Source organism: Podospora pseudopauciseta, chromosome 6 (assembly GCF_035222475.1).
Source record: "Podospora pseudopauciseta strain CBS 411.78 chromosome 6, whole genome shotgun sequence".
NCBI lineage: Eukaryota > Fungi > Ascomycota > Sordariomycetes > Sordariales > Podosporaceae > Podospora > Podospora pseudopauciseta.
Window position 1 is genome coordinate 1,024,331 of NC_085895.1, and position 17,991 is coordinate 1,042,321.

General features: G+C 52.2%; 5 protein-coding genes and 1 non-coding gene across 6 annotated transcripts; 5 read left to right on the top strand and 1 right to left on the bottom strand.

Moving 5' to 3' along the window:
* Nucleotides 1-720: 720 nt before the first annotated feature.
* On the bottom strand, nt 721-7,818 carry QC763_605460 (uncharacterized protein; the record flags this gene model as incomplete). The annotated part of the gene is made up of 2 exons (XM_062914387.1): nt 2,698-7,818; nt 721-2,642 (listed from the first exon to the last, which is right to left on the bottom strand). The coding sequence occupies exons 1-2, from the start codon at nt 7,319-7,321 to the stop codon at nt 721-723; spliced, it is 6,546 nt and encodes a 2,181-aa protein (XP_062762620.1). The 5' UTR covers nt 7,322-7,818.
* On the top strand, nt 7,563-7,989 carry QC763_605470 (uncharacterized protein; the record flags this gene model as incomplete). Its single annotated transcript, XM_062914388.1, has 3 exons — nt 7,563-7,751; nt 7,803-7,866; nt 7,917-7,989. Exons 1-3 carry the CDS (start codon nt 7,691-7,693, stop codon nt 7,987-7,989), a joined length of 198 nt encoding a protein of 65 aa, XP_062762621.1. The 5' UTR covers nt 7,563-7,690.
* A 571-nt stretch (nt 7,990-8,560) lies between these two features.
* On the top strand, nt 8,561-9,704 carry cox5 (Cytochrome c oxidase subunit 5B, mitochondrial; the record flags this gene model as incomplete). Its single annotated transcript, XM_062914389.1, has 3 exons — nt 8,561-8,786; nt 9,054-9,247; nt 9,318-9,704. 3 exons carry the CDS (start codon nt 8,561-8,563, stop codon nt 9,402-9,404), a joined length of 507 nt encoding a protein of 168 aa, XP_062762622.1. The 3' UTR covers nt 9,405-9,704.
* A 615-nt stretch (nt 9,705-10,319) lies between these two features.
* Nucleotides 10,320-13,832, top strand: GUT2 (mitochondrial glycerol-3-phosphate dehydrogenase). Its single transcript, XM_062914390.1, has 3 exons — nt 10,320-10,980; nt 11,053-13,216; nt 13,272-13,832. Exons 2-3 carry the CDS (start codon nt 11,332-11,334, stop codon nt 13,424-13,426), a joined length of 2,040 nt encoding a protein of 679 aa, XP_062762623.1. The 5' UTR covers nt 10,320-10,980; nt 11,053-11,331; the 3' UTR covers nt 13,427-13,832.
* On the top strand, nt 13,813-13,884 carry QC763_0090550. The gene has a single exon. It is a non-coding gene; the product is annotated as a tRNA-Trp (tRNA).
* A 427-nt stretch (nt 13,885-14,311) lies between these two features.
* QC763_605510 (uncharacterized protein) lies at nt 14,312-17,596 on the top strand (the record flags this gene model as incomplete). The annotated part of the gene is made up of 1 exon (XM_062914391.1): nt 14,312-17,596. One exon carries the CDS (start codon nt 14,312-14,314, stop codon nt 17,594-17,596), a length of 3,285 nt encoding a protein of 1,094 aa, XP_062762624.1.
* Between the last annotated feature and the right edge of the window lie 395 nt (nt 17,597-17,991).

Consider the following 17,991-nt stretch of genomic DNA (forward strand, 5'->3'; position numbering starts at 1 on the left):
ATGTTACCTACCTATCCAATTGCTCAATATACAGAATCTTTCTATCCTTCAGGCATTTTCGAATTGTGAAAGAGGCGCGTGGTGTATGATATAATTTACATCGGAACTTATTACTTAGGTATCGGGAGTCTAAAACATGGTCCAGTTATAGAGAAGGTAGACATCACTGTTCTGAGCTCCTCGGTTATGGATTAGACCTTTTATGTGCTTATAGTAAATCGATCAGATAGGTATGTCATCAGTTAAGGAACAGAAACGAGGTGAATAAACTAAAAAAAAAAAAAAGGAATTTGCTAGACTAGGATATAGCAGCTTATCTATCCCCTCTTACTAACCTTCACAGACCCTCTTTCTCTTTTCGACCTCCAGGGACTACAATAACACCATTCTCTGTGTTGTTATTTCTTTCCACTCCCTTCTCACAATCTAGCCCCAAACGAATAAAGCTTGGATTCCCCCGATAATTCCGCACTTTTGTCTCTTCCACTACCTACTGCCTGCCTTTCATCACCCAACATATCCCACTCTACCCATGTCACGAAGAAGACGGAGTAGTCAGTATACTACCCATACTTACCAACATCACCACCCAAGTACACAGCCCCGCCATAAAACTCAGAGAAGAACCCATATCCGTAATCTTGTAAGATATATTCTCTAAATTCTAACCTCCACTCCCTCTATACCCTTCTCCCACCTCTATATATCCCTGTCCCATCCCTAAAACACCAAATCCCCCTCCCACCCCAACCCTCTCCCTCTACCCCTACCCCTTTCCACTCCCTTCAACCACCTCCCCGCCTCCTCCCTAACGCTCCTTTCCACCACCCCCTCCACCAACGGAACAAACCCAACCCCCTTCCTCTCCTGCGGTTTATTCCCCTGCTGCGTCCCCTGCGCAGAAGTAAATCCACTATTCCCCCCCAGCGTCCTCCCCAACGCAGTACCACCCAACCCCGCCATCTTCACCTCCACAAACCCCTCCTCGACCACCACCCAGTCCCTTCTCACGTCGTTGACGATCTGCTTGCTGAACATCCCTACCCTCGGGTTACCCCCAACTGTCAAGGACGACACCGATGTTGAGCCCATCGGGGAAGTGGTCATGGAGGTAAGGGTTGTTAATGTTTCATCCAGCTCCTCCATCACCTCCCCCAACTCGTCAGCTGACGAGTTGGGGGAGTTGTACAAGTAACAAATCAGGCTAGGTTTGAACATATTAGCCAGCCTGAGCAGCACAGCCAAAACATGCCGCTGGTCAAGTCTTGTCTGGCTAGATAACGACTTGACAATCTTCACCAACGATCCCAAAAGTGTGATCGCGTGAGAAATATCCTCATCACCCGTAAGCTCCCTCGCGCAACCGGGCCCCTCTGGCGAAAGGATACCCCCCAGCGCAGTGACATAAACCTCAAGCAAAACCCAACTGTTGCCCTCCTGACAAGCAGCCTGCACAATAGCCGGTAGCATAAACTCCAGCATAAACGACCGAACATGCCCATTCTCAGTCATTGCCCTGGCGAGAATCGTCGTCTCCGACTCAAGCCTGTTATTCCCAATGGCAACCTTGAAATTATTCCACAGGTAATGAAACAGCTGCGGCACCGCAGTCGAATCCTTCTCTCCTAGCCGCACACCATAAGCAATGATACCGGCGGTGTGCAACTGGGGATCCTGCAAGCCAGGCGAGTAATCCAGACTTGGCTGAGTAAAAAATTGATCCGGGGGGCAGATCCCCACGCCGTGGGATTTGATCAGAGAGATCACCTGTCGAACAAAAGAGATGTACCGTTCGTGTTCTTGCTGGTTGTTGTTGTTGTTGTTGTTGTTGTCTAGACGGAGAAAGGCGAGGTCTTCCTTGATTTTTTGCATAGCCAACTGGAGGATTTTGGAGAACTCCTCGCGATGTTCTTTGGCTTTTTGGAGCCCTGCTTCTCGGAGGGTCTTGCGCATGTAGTGGATTGCAGCGGCAAAGTAACCTAGGTTGGCGTTGTAGTTTGGCGAGGAACCGACCGAGACGGCAATCCGTTCGAGGAAGGGGAAGCCCCGGGTCTTGAGGACCTCGGCGAGGTAGTTCTCGTAGCAGAGGAACCTGTGGGGTTTGAGAACTGAGAGAACCCATAACCCTAGCATGCTGAGGCCGAGGTCCTTAAAGTCAAAGATGGAGTTTTTGAGCAGGGTGGCGATGAACAGGGGCAGGTACTTTCTGTCCTGGGTGTTCAACCTCTTGGGCAGATCGGAAAACATCGAGTGTTTCCCAGGGATGAAGTAAGCCGAAAGGGGCGTGACCCGGTTGTTGACGAGCCGGGAAGCAACCCTTGCCCCTACGGTCACGACCTTTTCTACGCAGGCTGCCTGTTTTGTTTGTCTCCCAAAAGACTTTGGTTGAGGGAGGCCCATGACGGTGCGGGTCATCCAGAAGAAGTCTCTTGTCAAGTTCTCGTTGATCCACAACACAGCCTCCTCGACGTGACCACTGTCTGCGTTCTCTGCTTCCATAAAGTCGCTCGAGTAGTGCTCCTCGGACGCCTCATCAATACGGCCCATGAAGTGGTCGAGGGTGTCGATAGCCACACGCAGAATGCCCCAGTCAACGCCAGGAGACTGGAAGTCGAGGCTCGTGAATGTTTTTTGTAATTGCGCTGGATAAAACTGTCAGTCAAGACCTCAAAGAAGCCACCAAGCAAACCAACTTACGTGTATTCAACCCGTAAATCGCTGCCTCCAGCGAAGGAGCCCGCTGCAAAACATCCAACGAGGCTTTGAGACAAACAAACAGCACATCCAACGCCGTAGTCTTATTCTTGGCAATCATCTCATCCTTCATCTCCTTTGTAATACCTGCCATCATCTCGCTCGACAGGTCACGGAATTGCTGCTCAATATCCGAGGCCGCCGACAGGTACTGGTCCAGGATTTGGTTGAACACGTTGTTCCGCCACGACCTGAACGGCTCAAATGCTGCACGGCCTTCATTCTTGGCTATCACGAACCGAGCAAGCTGGTTCCAGGCCCGAACATTAATCAAGCAAGCCTCCTTGTGAGCGCTTGCTGGAGTGACCAGCTTCTCGATAAGATGGACACCCGGCCGTAGATCTGGCGGGGCAATCCAGAACAGGGTGCAGAGGAGATCGTGATGGTTGCGGAGGGCGGCGAGATCATGCTGGTGAATTGTGCATTCCTTGAGGTACTGTCGGTTATGGTTCGGCAGTGTCCTGGCCACAAGATTCCTAATATCGTTTGTCCGTTCAAGTTGCTTGAGCCTCTGAATAGCCAAGGCCAGCAGCTTGATGAAGATGTGAAAACACCGGTCTTCTGGCTCTATCATGAGTGAAGGACTGCAATCAAGCTCCTCCAAAAACTGTGGAGACTTGTACACCTCCTCGTTCCTGAGGTTCTCCAAATTTTGCGAACCGAAAAAGTCGAAGATTGTGCCAATGATAGTAGTACACTTCCGCCAACCCCATTGCTGAACGAGGAAGTGACATCTGGCCACAAGAGCGCGGCAGTACTCGTTGAAGCTGGGTGGCTGTCGAGGGTTCGACTTGTACAGCCCAAAGACGCGGTCCATGAGCTTGCGAGGCAGTAGCCAACCCTCGATAGGGGCTGTCTTTCTCATGCCAGAAATGAGAATACCGGAATCGTCAATCTCAGTCAGCGGCAGCAAGGTAAACATGTCCTGCCAAAGGGTCTCAAAGGCTTGCGCATCCTGACCGGAAGCCGCCCCATTGCTGAGCTGGGCAGCGTGGACAATATCCCAGAAACCACTTCTTGGAATATTGGCGTTCTCCAGCACTCTCATCAACACCACCCAACAATGGACGAGGACACGGTCCGATCGGACACCGCGTTCCCTGAATGAAAGACGCTGCAAGTCACCATATAGGTCCCGCAAGTCTTCTAACCCAAGGTTCAAAAGACGCGTCACAGTGGCCGAAGCCAACTTCTTGAGCAGATCCTCAACTTTCATAGCCTGCATCAAGTTGACACCCGCCCGGGATATCGAGCGCACCGCGAGCAATGCCACACAAAAGCGAGATGCAACCTCTACGCTATCGATCTTGTTTCGGCCAGGGACATCGCCCAAGTTGACAGACCCCCACCGAGTGACGAAGCTGCTGAATACTTCCAGACATCTCGACACAAAAGCCTTTTCTCGAAGCTCATCGTCAATGCTCATCGACTCCAAGATGTACCTGACAATGAAATCAGCCGCCTCAACTGGCTTCTGCCCGTCCAAAACAGCTTCCGCTGGGTCAGCTGCCAGTTGGTCAGAAACCCAATCGGCCAATATTCCGAGTTCCGACGAGGTCTGATCGTTCCAGATGCTCCACCTGAGCGTCTGCTGGTCAAAAACGAAACAGGTGGAGGCCTTTTGGTGGCGGATTCTCTCGGCTAGTGAAGGCTCGACTGCTTTTCGGACAAATCCACGGCCGAGGAGTGTGCTCTCATGGAAGAACACACCCATGTCAAGCGGGAAGATGTCAAAGTGCTGGGTATAATGACTGCCATATGGACCCAACCCCTGAAGCTTGTTCGCCGCCTGATCAATCTGCTGCTGCTGCTGCTGTTGCTGTTCAACAACGGCGAAAGCAACAGGTAAAGGATCATTTGCAAGGGTATATTGGGGAGCTTCTGTATCGATTTGTTGCGGCCGTTGCCTTTTCCGATACCTCGACTTTGAGCTCTTTTTAGGCGTTCTTGCTGATCCAGGAGCAGGGTCGGGAACAGTTGTCTCATCTTCACTTTGATGGGCCAGCTCTTGAAGTGTGAAATCCGCACCCAAGGCCCGACCAAGCCCATCCGTTGCTGGTAGATTCAACATAGCCCCAGCTCTTCTGTAGTAGGCATCAAGTTTCCGCTTTCTGGCCGCTAGTCGCTGTCGTTTATCCTCATCTTCATCTTCTTCAAACTGGGCGGGTCGGAACTGTGGCTCGCGATCTGGCACATTTTTCCTTGGTGGCGGTTTGGGTCGAGAGATGGAGGGTGTTCGAGCTAGCTCACGAGGTGCTGGAATAGATTCCACCGTGACGAATGAGTCAAAACCACTTTGCCTGATCAACTTGCGAGAAACAGGGGTACCAGAGGCAGGGGGTCTTTTAGGTGTTGGCTTTTTCGAGATTTCTCTCAGGGCTGGCCTCGGCTTCGGTCGCGGTGCTCGACTTACAACCGGAGCCGTAACCCTAGGCTTTGTCTTACCAGACTTCCAATCCTGAAGAGTTGACAGTGCGTCAACATTGTCCCTGCGGTTGGCCAAGCGGATACTCTTCTGTGTTGGACTATCCTTTCCGAGGTCTGGCCTTTTGCGGACAGTACGTGCAGCTATCTTGATAAACTTGGGAGCATCGGGTTCTAGAACATCAAGAATACTGAGCAAGGGCGGTGTTGCTGCCCTTTTTCGAGTGCTGTGTTTCGCTGAAGTAGCATTTCCTTCCCGTCTTCGCTTCGCTGACGCCTTTTTGGAATATGTCGAGGGTGAGGATCTCGATGGACCAAGAGCCTGCGTAATTTTGGGCTGCCGCATATGTTGACCAGAAAGCCCTTTGAAAACAGACTTTCCGGTCGTGCTTTTCTGTTTCTTTGCCCTTTTGGACGTGTTGAAAGAACCGGATCGCCTCTTGTTGCCGGGAAGCATCCAGTCGACAAAATCTTCCTCAATCACGGAACCTGCATCATCTTCGATGATCAACACATTCTCGGTATCTGACAAGGACCTTTCCGTTGTCAAAGTAGGTCTCTGAGCCGGCGGACTATCCGAATCATCCGAGTCATCGAATAATGGGAACTGTGTTGATACAGGCGGTCTACTTTGAGTGCTTGGTTTCGGGAGTGCCACGCCCTTTCTGAATGGCTGCTCAACCAAAGGTTCAGGACTTCGTCGTGCTTGTCGAGCAGGTTTCTGCTGATTATTTGCTTGATTCAACCTCAACCACGAGGCTGGAAGAACCCCGCGAATTCTTTTGCTGGTCTGGCGAATCACATCGGAGTCGCTGTCAGAGCTGTGCTGGGAGCGAACTGACTCAGCATCGCTGCCTTCACCCTCGTCATCCTCGTTGATCATGATTGGAGAGCCGGGGGTCTGAGTACGGGTCCTAGATCTATTGTTAATGTCTGGAGGAGACGATGATACATCATAGACGACAGGCGGCAGAATGATAGGTGGAACCACTCTCCGCTGAGGTGAAGATCCAGGAGATGAGTCCAGCACAGTCCTCAGCCTTTTCCTGGCAGACAACTGGCCGGAAAGTTGACGTTTAAGCTTCCGTGGCCGACCCCTTTTCCTCGGGCCTGGTTGAAGCCGGTCCAGAGGCGGAAATTCATCATCATTAGAAAGGCTGGTGGCGTCCGTCTGTGTGCCGGGGGTTTGCTGACTACTAGTCCGCAAGTGGTGGGCTGGAGACGGTTTCGATGTAGAAGGAGAGAGAGCCAGTTCATCGTGGTCATTGTCAAACAACAAGGGGCCGCTTTCTTCGATATCTTGAAGCAGACCTCGTCCACTGGCCTCCTGACTGTCCTCCTCAGCTTGGTACTCCTGCTCTTGAGAATCATCCTCGTCGGCGGCCCTCCGGGCTGATTGGGACGCCTGTTCAACTCTGATGGGTTTTACGCCATGTGACTTCATGAAACTTGTGTACCGGACATTTTCAATCATGTATGGGTGCTGCTGAATAGGTTTTCGTGGTCTCAAAGAGCGCTCCAGCCGAACAGCAGTTCTCTGGGCCAGCTCATCACCATCATCTGCCGGTATTTCGCGGTTTTGTGGCGAACTGCGAGCGGCATGGGACCGTAACGGGGATCCGGGAGGGGTTGGCGTCCTGGAAAGGATGCTCGGAGGCGAAGAAAGCGGCGAAAGAGAGGACGATGTAATCACTCGGACATAGCCAGTAGATATCTCGTCCTCCAAGAACTCTTGTTGATTCGTAGTGGCCTCGGTAGACTCATGCGAGTGCTCCGGTTCAAGCCTTCGGTAGGTTCCATCGTTCGGAGCGGTAGGAAGTAGTATTGGAATCTTCGGCTTCGGTTTGGGGGCTGGCTTCGCTATCGGTGATGATAGTTTTTGTGTTTGGAAAACAAAAGACGACGCGGGGGCCGGCGAGGAGCCTGGAAAGTCCCAAATATCACCATTTTTCTGGGGTTGGGCGGCACGTTGTTCAACCGTTGTGGTGGCTACGGCTGTAGTCGCTGCTGCATCTGCAGGTATGTCTGTCGAGGTACTAGTTCCGAGGTCGAGGTCAGGAATCTCGAGGTCGCTGTAGTCGTCGTCATCGAAGTTGTCGTCGTCCGAGTCTGGTACCTCTCCGAGTTCCCTCCAGTTTCTCATGGCTTCGTATGGTCATGTCCGTAGGATTCGATGCATCATGGTCTTCTGCTCCCTGGAAACCATCAAGTGTTACTGAAGCACGGATCACGTTCATCAATGTTGAATGAGACGCGTAAACTGGTCCCAAAACGCGACGTGATGCCAACGGTGGGGCTCTCAGCACTGGCCACCGCGTTGATGAGTGCCGTTTTGCACTTGGGCTGGCAGCAGAAACGGTGAAACAAGTCCGTATTGGCCCGGTAATTACGCTCACATATACACCGTCCGTTTTTTTTTTGGCGTGAGGCCACTCCGTTGACATGCAAAACCGATCTTGATCCATTCATAGTGGTGGCGAAGAGCAATTCTCAGCCATAACTTATTGCCAACATGGGCGCCCAAGGGAAATTCTTTACAATCGCTGCGGTGGTGGCCCTCGGGATAGCAAATGGTAGGGCGTTCTGATTTGATGAAAGCATAACATCGGACTAAGAAACAATAGGATATTACACATTCAACCCGAGCTTGAAAGAAGCCAAGGAGAAAGCAGACGGAACATATCTCAGGTATGGGAGCAGGAGAACTTGTGTGATTGACCAATGCTCATGTTAAATAGTAAAACTTTGGAGAACCAAGACGCTCAGAAGAAGACTGCTAGTCAAGAGGACAAGAAGTCAACGAGTCAATGAGGGGCACTTGTTGAGAAATGACTGAAGGGCAGACACGAATGATCTCATGATAAATTATACAGATACTCCTTGACAAATAGCTCCTCCTCTCATCATTTGCTCTCCTTTAACAAGAAGGTTCTCTTCCAACGTGCAACCTCTTGAGATGTTTAGCGGGCTGGCTGGAGTTGCTAGCTCCAGAAATTGTTAAGAGCAGCTCTCAGAATTTGAGTGGATCGATTTCGTCACAGTGCAAATGGCACCTCGTTACGTCAATTCCCCTCCTTCGGCGGGGCGGAAAATGCCAAGGGCCCCGTTACTTGCAATTAAGCGGAGAGTCCAGGACCACGGCCCCCAATCAGACCACTTCGAATTCCGAACTGGAAGGCCATCTGCCCGAAAAAAAGCTCGTCTGTGCATGACTTCACACATCACACAAAACAACGTCGACGAAGGAGTTCCAGGCCGCACGCCGCGCCGGTTACCCAATTAGACCCATCTCCTCTCCCCCACCAGCGTCGAATTTCCATCTTCCTATTCTCGCCCCGTCCGACCTCTTCGAATAGACCGTAATACCACACATACCATCACCATGTCTTCCGCCGTCCGCAACGCCCTTGTGCGCGCCAGCCGCCCGGCTACCGCGGCCCTCGGCCGCCGTGCTGCCACCACACACGCCATCTCCAACCCTACGCTGGCCAACATCGAGAAGAGATGGGAGGCCATTCCCCCTGCGGAGCAGGCCGAGCTCTGGATGTCTCTGCGCGACCGCATGAAGGGTAACTGGGCTGAGCTTACCATTGCGGAGAAGAAGGCCGGTAAGTTGCGGGTGCCAAGACTTTCATCATCATCAATACCACCGCCGCCGAACGCACATGAAGCTCTCGCGATAGGGGCTTGGAGCTATGGGGCAGCTGGGGACAATTGATAGGGATGGGAAGCGGCAGTATGGGAAGCTTGCTGGGAATTTGGGAAGCTTCAAGGAGCTTGTTGGGCTGCACTGCCGTCACCACCACATCCCCGCTCTCGGCCCTTATCGTCGACCAGTATGTCATGGAACCAGACAGAAGCTAACTCGAGCTCAGCCTACTGGATCGCTTTCGGTCCTTGGGGCCCCCGCACCGAGCCTCCCCAGGGTGAGGGCAAGAAGGTCTTCCTCTACACTGTTATCGGTCTCGGCGTCAGCGCTGCCATCTTCGGCACCATGCGCGCTTTCGCCAAGCCCGCCCCCGCGACCATGACCAAGGAGTGGCAGGAGGCGACAAACGAGTACCTCAAGGTGCGTATAATATCAAACTGGCTTGGGACTCGGATGGACAGATATGCTGACATACAATTGCTGCTCCCAGGCTCAAAACTCCGACCCCTTGACCGGTATCTCGTCCGAGGGCTACAAGGGCAAGGGCCACATCCAGTCCCCCTCATCAAAGGCTTAAATCAACAGGTCCGGTTTCTTTTGTCGTTAGACGCAATACTATTACTCACCGGGCAAATATGCCTGGATATCACGATTCTGAAGAAGAGTCTGGGGAGAAGAACATTGAGAAGGGGGGCGGAGCATTGGAGCTTACTGGTGCTAAAAACTGGATGGGGGTGTAAATACTGTACAATGCTGACAATGCGACATCGTTTCCTATTTACGGTGGATTTCCTGTGGTGGTCTGTTTTCATATCTCATACCCCGAAAATTGTTGATGACCCAACTCAATATATGTTTGCAGAATTCCATATTCGCCCTGCTCTCGTGGCAGGGTATGAGCTCCTTGTGGAAGATGAGGTCATGGCTGCGAGTTAGCAAGGACGCCCATATCAACGGATTTGACGGGTCCGGGACAGGCGATCCACTCTCCACCACACACACCAATGGCATGATATCACATGCTTGAGGCTCGGATAGAGCTCGAGTAAGGGATTGAGAGAGGCTCCGGGAAGTGTACTGGGAACCGTGATGTCGAGTGAGGGGTGATAGCTATTCTTCGCCTCGATATTAGCTGCTGCATACCTGGTCGTGCTGGTGTAGAGCATGCCAGGTGGCATCTATGTTTGCCCCTGTGTACGATACGCTCAAGTAAGTTTATCTCATCCTTTGAGTTCATAGCAAGGACTATAGTAGTAATCTTGTTTGTCGGTAGACCTTGATTGAGAACGGCACCATAATTGCCCATAGACATACTGATGGCTACTTATCTGCTCGTATCCCGAGTATAGGTGTCTCAGGGTTACATCCCCTAGCTACACAACCGCAACTGTAGCCTTGTGTGTGTGTGTGTGTGTAAGCGGACACTATTGCCATTTTGACGGTCACACAATTTTGCAACAGCTTTCTTTCATGTGATAGCTCACTGAACACCACCAGCTAGCTACCTAACTCACTTTGAGATTGCTTTCCAAGCACGAACCAACCAACCCCGCGTTCTTTCTTGGTCACCGCCACTCGGCAGCAGCCCCTCCATCATCATCATCAACCCCTCTCTGGGATATTTCCACAGAATATTGATAAAAGTCAGAAGAAACTCGGGTTGTTAAAAATGCCATTTAACACCTTCGACGCCAAGGGCTTGCATCCCGGCTGAATACCACATGGTGCAGCACGTCAAAAAGGATCTGTAACCTTTCCCAGCCTCAGACAATTCAAGAGGATCATTGGCGGAAAAAAATCATTTACTTTACCCCCCCCCTGCCGGAAGCCACGGTGCTGAAATTCAACCAGCGATTGGCAAACCAGACGTGGGGGGTGTTCGGGAAGCCGGGGAAGGGAAGGGGAGTTTACCCTTTTTGTTGTTTTTGTTTTTGGCACATGCCAAAAGACGGGATATTTTTGAGATAGAAAAAGAAAATGTCTCTCATAAACATGGCTTTTTCTTATTTTGAGAGTTGGGGCTGAAGAAGCAAGCAACCTTTCTTTGTTAACATCAACGCTAGAGGTGGCGGTTGATCTTGCTCTCGTTTAAAGGCTACACAAACTTTTGGGATTTTTGTGCAACAATTGGGGACTGCCCCGTGGGGAAAAAGGTATGTCCTGGTGATGATGATGGGGGTTGTTTTTTTTTTTTTTTGCCATAGGGCTAACTAACTCTTGCTGAGGGTTTTTAAAAGCCAGGGAACAATATCTTTTTGACTACCCTAGGACGAAACAGACAGACGAACCTGTTAATCTTGGTTGCGTCATTGGTGGAGACGGCGCCGTCGTCTGAACTGTCTCTCTCACTCTTGCCTCCTACTTACTACCTTACCCCCTTATACCTACCGAACTTCACGAACTTTTCCCACTGCACCTGTTTTTCCCTCGCGGGGACGAAATTCCTAAACATTCCCTTGTTTCTTTGTTAAATCGCCCCCCGCCGCGCATACGGAACGACAAAAATGTCCCGCTTCACCCGCAGCGCCAAAAGGGCCCTCCACCCCCTCGCGCTGCTGGCCACCACCTCGGGCGCGCTGTATTACATGTACCGACCTCGCAACATCCCCGGCTACGAAGGCCCCGTTGTGCCACCCCCCATCTTCGGCGCAGACGGCACGTTCAAGCTCCCCCGTTTTCCAAAACTAAAGTCCAGGCTGGAGCAGATCAACGACCTCAAGCGATCCAACACGGAAGAAGAGTATGACATTCTCGTCATTGGCGCGGGAGCCACCGGGTCAGGTGTGGCTCTTGATGCCGCGACCCGAGGGTTAAAAGTGGCTGTTGTTGAAAGGGATGATTTTTCCTCGGGGACGAGCTCGAAGAGTACAAAGCTTGTTCATGGCGGGGTGAGGTATCTGGAGAAGGCGGTTTGGAATCTGGACTGGGCGCAGTATGAGCTTGTCAGGGAGGCGTTGAAGGAGAGGACGTATTTTTTGCAGACGGCGCCGCATTTGAGCATGTGGTTGCCGATTATGCTGCCGTTGGACAGGTGGTGGAAGGTGCCTTACTATTGGGCGGGGACCAAGTTTTATGATTTTTTGGCGGGGAGTGAGGGGATTGAGAGTAGTTATTTTTTGACGAGGTCGAAGGCTATTGATGCTTTTCCGATGTTGAAGCAGGAGGGGTTGATTGGGGCATTGGTTTATTATGATGGGGCGCATAATGATAGTAGGATGAATGTGAGTATTGGGGCTACGGCTGGGTTGTATGGGGCGACGGTGGTGAACCATTTGGAGGTGAAGGGGTTGTTAAAGGGGGAGGATGGGAGGTTGAGGGGGGCGGAGGTGGTGGATAATATTGGGGAGCGGGATGGGAAGCAAGGGGAGAGGTTTAATATTAGGGCCAAGTGTGTTATCAACTGTACGGGGCCGTTTACGGATGGGATAAGGAAGATGGATGATCCTGGGTGTAAGGAGATTGTGGCGCCGGCGTCGGGGGTGCATATCATCTTGCCGGGGTATTATTCGCCGGGGAAGATGGGGTTGATTGATCCGTCGACGTCGGACGGGAGGGTTATTTTCTTCTTGCCGTGGCAGGGGAATACGATTGCTGGAACGACAGACGAGCCGGCGCAGATTACCAAGGATCCGTTGCCGGATGAAAAGTCGATTCAGTGGATTTTGAACGAGGTTAGTCATTACCTCTCGCCGGATATCAATGTGAGGAGGGGGGATGTTTTGGCTGCTTGGTCTGGGCTGAGGCCGTTGGTGAAGGACCCCAAGGCGAAGAACACGGAGTCGCTGGTGAGGAATCATCTCATTGACATCAGTGAGAGCGGGCTTGTGACTTGCGCCGGCGGAAAGTGGACAACATATCGACAGATGGCTGAAGAGTGTGTGGACGCGGCGATCAGGGAATTTGGGCTGAAACCAAAGCCTATCACGAATCCCCCGATGATCAGCGGGACGGAGCATGTCACAGATGATGCTACACTTGATGGGACTTGCCAGACTCACCGGGTGAGGCTCGTTGGTGCCCACGGCTGGTCACGAACATTGTTCATCCACTTGATTCAGCACTTTGGCGTCGAAACAGAGGTGGCCAAGCACCTGACGGAAAGCTATGGTGACAGAGCCTGGACAGTCGCTTCGCTGTGCCGACCGACGGACAAGAGATTCCCGGCGAGGGGAGAAAGGATCTCACAGTTGTATCCTTTTGTAGATGGCGAGGTGAGGTACGCTGTTCGTCACGAGTTTGCGCAGACGGCGGTGGATGTGCTGGCGAGGAGGATGAGGCTGGCCTTCTTGAACGCTCAAGCTTCACTGGAAGCGCTGCCGAAGATCATTGACATCATGGCTGATGAGCTGGGGTGGAGCAAGAAGAGAATGGATCTTGAATGGAGAGAGAGTAAGTCTTCCAGAATAAGGGGTCTATTGATATGGTTGCTAATATGTGTGAACAGCTGTGAAATTCCTCGAGTCCATGGGCCTCCCTCAGCCATTGTTGTCAGCGACACGAAAGCAGGTCGAACAGGGCAAGATTGACTTCAAGAGTCTGCTTGAATGGAGGATGTATTCGCGACATGACAAGCCTGGGCCGGAGGGGGATAACCAGTGAGATAGATGTTGGCCACTAAAACAGGAGGTCTCCTCTTTTGTCCAGATTGATGATTTGATTGGGGGTTGTGTATTACTGGACTGGATATTGCATAGCAGGCATCGTTTCTTGAGGGCAAAGGGCACAATGGCGTTGTCTTATAGATGGGTTCTTGTCATGAGAGGGCTGGTTTATTTTTCACCGTAGGTATTTGTTCGGCATTCGGGTAGGAGAGTATGAATATGTCTGGTAGTGGTAATGCGTGCTTGGGCATATTGAAGATTTTGAGGCTGTTGCCGATGCCAATGTGTATTTAGTTGAGATATAGGCAATTAATAGACAAAAAAAATGGTAGGACTGACCCAAGGGGGTTCAAGGGTCAAAAATGACAAAAGATGATGTATCTATGACCCCGACCCGATTTGAACGGATAACCTTTCGATCTGGAGTCGAACGCGCTACCGTTGCGCCACGAGGCCAATTGATGTTATTCTGGAAAGGAATCTGGGTACAGATAGAACTCTTGGCATTTGCCCCACCATCCGAAAAGACAAAAGCTCTTGTGGCTGGCAACGGCCAATTTTGACATCAACCACCACCTGCCGGAGCTTTCTCTGCAGCAGCAGTTCAGATATCCGCCGTTAGCAACAATCCATTTTCCCTCAACGGCACTCGCCTCGACAATAGCCACTAGTTTTTCTGGTGTATAACGGTTAGCCACCAGTTAACCCGGCCGCCAATATAGCACGATATCAAGTCCAATTGGACCTTTTTTACATCGACTATTCTTTCTGCCCGAACCGCATGACGTCTGCACCGAGGGTCAACTAAGCCTTTCCCTTTTTTCTTCTTCTTTTTATTTTTTATTTTTATTTTTTTTCTTTAAAATAACTTTTCCCGCCTCCCATGCCTGTCGCTGGGGCGAGAGCCCTCCTGTCGGCAAAGGCTGGTGTTGCTGCTCCAAGTCGACAAGTACTGCCCCGCGTTGCCGCCGCCTCCGCATTTCACATCCAGCATCATGGAACGTTACCACATCGGACAGTAAAGAGGGGGTTCCATACCTCCCCTTCTTCTCTCGCCAGGCCCGAAGATGGGGAGAACAACCCTCCTCCAGCAGCAACAGAGGAGAACCCCCCCAAGAACGACACCACCAACGACAAGAACAAACCCGAGCAACAACCCGAAAACAACAAACCTACCGAAACTGAGCCCGCCCTTGCGCCAGAAACCTCCTCCGCAGCAGCTATCGCCGCAGCCGCCAAAAGAGCCCAACTCCGCACTTCCGGGTATGGCTCCGCTCGCGCCCGCGCAAACCGCATCCCCCGCGTTGAGGAAATCCCCCAGCTCGAACCAGACGAATTCTTCCTCGAGAACAACGTCTCCCTTTATGAAGACCGCCCCCTCGGATCCCTCGACACGCTACTCTTCCCCCTCCTAAGCGAGGACCAAGAGCGCATACTGTCCGAAACAGAAGCCGAGATCAACGAGCAGGCCTTGTCGGAGAAAGCAGCCGAGTACTACAAGTCAAGGATGGTGGAACTGGCGGGGGATAAAGAGGTGCTGGATAGGCTGGTGGGGAGGTTTCAGAGGGTGTACAATGCCGCCTTCTTGCAGGTGGTTGCCTTGGGGCATAAGCCGACAGATACGCCCGAGAAGGTGCTTGATGTGAGGGAGCTGAGGGAGTTGGTGACGGATCAGTATGAACGGCTTGTGAGCTGGGAGGAGGAGAGGTTGCAGAAGGAGGCGGGGGAGTATCTTGAGGCGCATGGGGGGAAGACGGTGAAAAGTTTATTGTTTAAGAGTCCGTTGTCTAAAAAGCCCGAGCCGGAGTATTCTGTTTGCAGGGAGTTGCTTGCGGCGGTGAGGTCGCAGTTGCATACCCCGCCGCCGCCGGGGATGGGCGGGATGAAAAGTGAGGCGCGGAGGCCGGTGCAGCTTTTCACGGTTTTGAATCGTAAGGGGATGGCGGTTCCGATGGAGGTGGTGGATGATATTGCGACTGAGCTCGCGGCGGATGTGGTGCACCTGAGTGCGATGGACTTGGGGAGGATGCTGGGGAAGCATATGGGGCAGAATTTGTATCTGAACCGGGGGTCGTTGTCGATGCTGGGGTATGCGGCCGCGGAGATGAACGGGAGGACTGTGGCGAGGGCGGATGCGGAAGGGGAGGAAGGGGGGATGACGGGGATGGTGGCTGTTGCTTTGCCTTCGAGGTTGAGGTCGTATTTTTCTTCGAGGGGGGAGAGCCCGGCGGGGATGGGACTGGATGGGAAGTGGGATGATCTCAAGCTTACGAATGCGCTGAGTGCGTTGATCGAGGCGGCAGATGTCAAACGGGGGATGAGAGGTAGGGAGACGGAGCAGAGGGATCTGATTGTGCATATTCATGATTATGTCGAGATTGGGGCGCTGCAGAGCTCGCTTCTGAACAAGATCAGGACGATTGTTGATCGGATGTGGCATAATGGGAGGAGGGCGGTGATTGTTGCTTCTTCGGCGAGCGAGTTGAAGAACTCGGGGGGGCAGTGGCGGGATCAAATTGCAGAGATTGGCCGTGAGGGGACGCATATCATTCCGTTTTATTCTCACGAGCATCAACACGAGGAGGGAGCTTCGGAGAATGTGCTGGACAACTTGATGAACATCGGGGAGATGGTGCAAGCCATGATGGGTGCTGATGCCGATGTCATCTTCCACAGGCAATTACTCCGGAACGAGCCTTTGTTATACATGAACTGGACAGGGACCGAGAAGGACAAGAGGCTTGTGAACCTGCTTAAACAGCATGTTTTTGATGCCCAGTGGGTATACCGGGTCGCCACCTTGCTCGTTGGGGTCAGGAAGCCGGGTCTCAAGCGCTTTTCGTTCGATCATCTGAAGCATGTCTTGGACTTTATGTCTGAAAGGGATGAGCATTGGAAAAAGATTGTCCCTGCCGTCAAGCCACCTTACTACTCGCCACTCTTCACACCACGGTCGCCTCAAATGCCCAATTTCTTCTCTGGGGGTCCCCCAGACGAGTTTGGGCAGCAGTCCAACGGCCCATCAGGGACTCTTCCGGGCGGTCTCTTGTCCAAGGACCTCGACCAGCATGAGAAAAAGCTCGCCTCTGGCCTGATCAACGCGGAGGACATCCACACAACGTTTGACAACATCATCGTCCCCCAAGAGACAAAAGAATCCCTCATCGGACTCACCTCCCTCTCCCTCACCCGCCCAGAAGCTTTTACTTATGGCGTGCTCAAGACTGAGCGCATCCCGGGTTGCTTGCTCTACGGTCCCCCGGGAACAGGCAAGACCCTCCTCGCCAAAGCGGTAGCCAAAGAATCGGGCGCAAACATGCTCGAGGTCTCCGCCGCGTCCATCAACGACATGTGGCTGGGTCAATCAGAGAAGAACGTCCGTGCGATCTTTTCTCTCGCTCGCAAGTTAGCCCCCATGGTCATCTTCCTTGATGAAGCCGACGCCTTGTTGGGTGCGAGGCATAACACACCTGGTCGAACCGCCCACCGGGAAACAATCACGCAGTTTCTTCGAGAATGGGACGGAATGTCTGACATGCGCGCCTTCATAATGGTAGCCACCAACCGCCCCTTTGATCTCGACGAGGCGGTCTTGCGGCGGCTGCCGAGGAAGATACTAGTTGACCTGCCCCTCGGCCCGGAGAGGGAGAAGATCCTGGGGGTTATGCTAAAGGAGGAGGTACTCTCAGAGGATGTCGACTTGGCCCAACTGGCGAAGGAGACGGATTTGTATTCCGGCTCTGACCTGAAGAATCTGTGTGTGTCGGCGGCGATGGAGGCGGTGAGGCAGGAGGTGAGGGATAAGGAGGCTTGGGAGAGGGAACGGGCTGCTAAGCTACCGGAAGGGGAGAAGGCGGAGGGGGAAGTGGAGGAGGTTTCAGTGTTTCCCGAGAAGAGGGTGCGGGAGGGGGGAGTGGAGGAGGTTTATGAGTATCCGGAGAAGAGGGTGCTGACGAGGAAGCACTTTGAGAAGGGGCTGAGGGAGATTAGCGCGAGTATTTCGGAGGATATGGATAGTTTGAAGGCGATTAGGAAGTTTGATGAGCAGTATGGGGATTCGGGGAGGAGGAAGAAAAAGAAGAGGGGGATGGGGTTTGAGGTTGTGGGGGATGGAAAGGTGGTGGGAACGGAGGAGGTTAGGGTTAGGCAGGTTGTTACTGGGGTTTAGATCAGGGGGTTGGTTGGTTTGAACAAGACAAAAGTGAGGGGGTGACTGTATGAATAGCTGTAACAAGAAAGGGTATAAATAAATGGGGGGGACGGTGGCATAGGGTACGGCAAAGGAATCAGGGGGAAAGCGGAAAAGTTTGAAAAGTATATATATACAATTTGCTGCATTGGATTGGGAAACTTTGTATATATTGCAATTCAGCGGAATTGTAAATATCACGACTACACTCGATCTCACGGTGTGTGTTCGACCCTGGTTATAAGATTGGTTTACCTACCCCTGATGCACACAGCTCCGTCAAGCTTTCTTACCTCGTTCAAACCCAACATCCATTTTCCGGAACAGCAATTCAAGCACAGATTCCCCAGAGATACATGAACCTGAACAAAAAA

Coding starts and splice junctions, on each gene's coding strand:
- GUT2 (XM_062914390.1), top strand. CDS start 11,332: ATGTCCCGCTTCACCCGCAGCGCCAAAAGGGCCCTCCACCCCCTCGCG. Junction 13,217..13,271: donor GGATCTTGAATGGAGAGAGA/GTAAGTCTTCCA, acceptor ATGTGTGAACAG/CTGTGAAATTCCTCGAGTCC.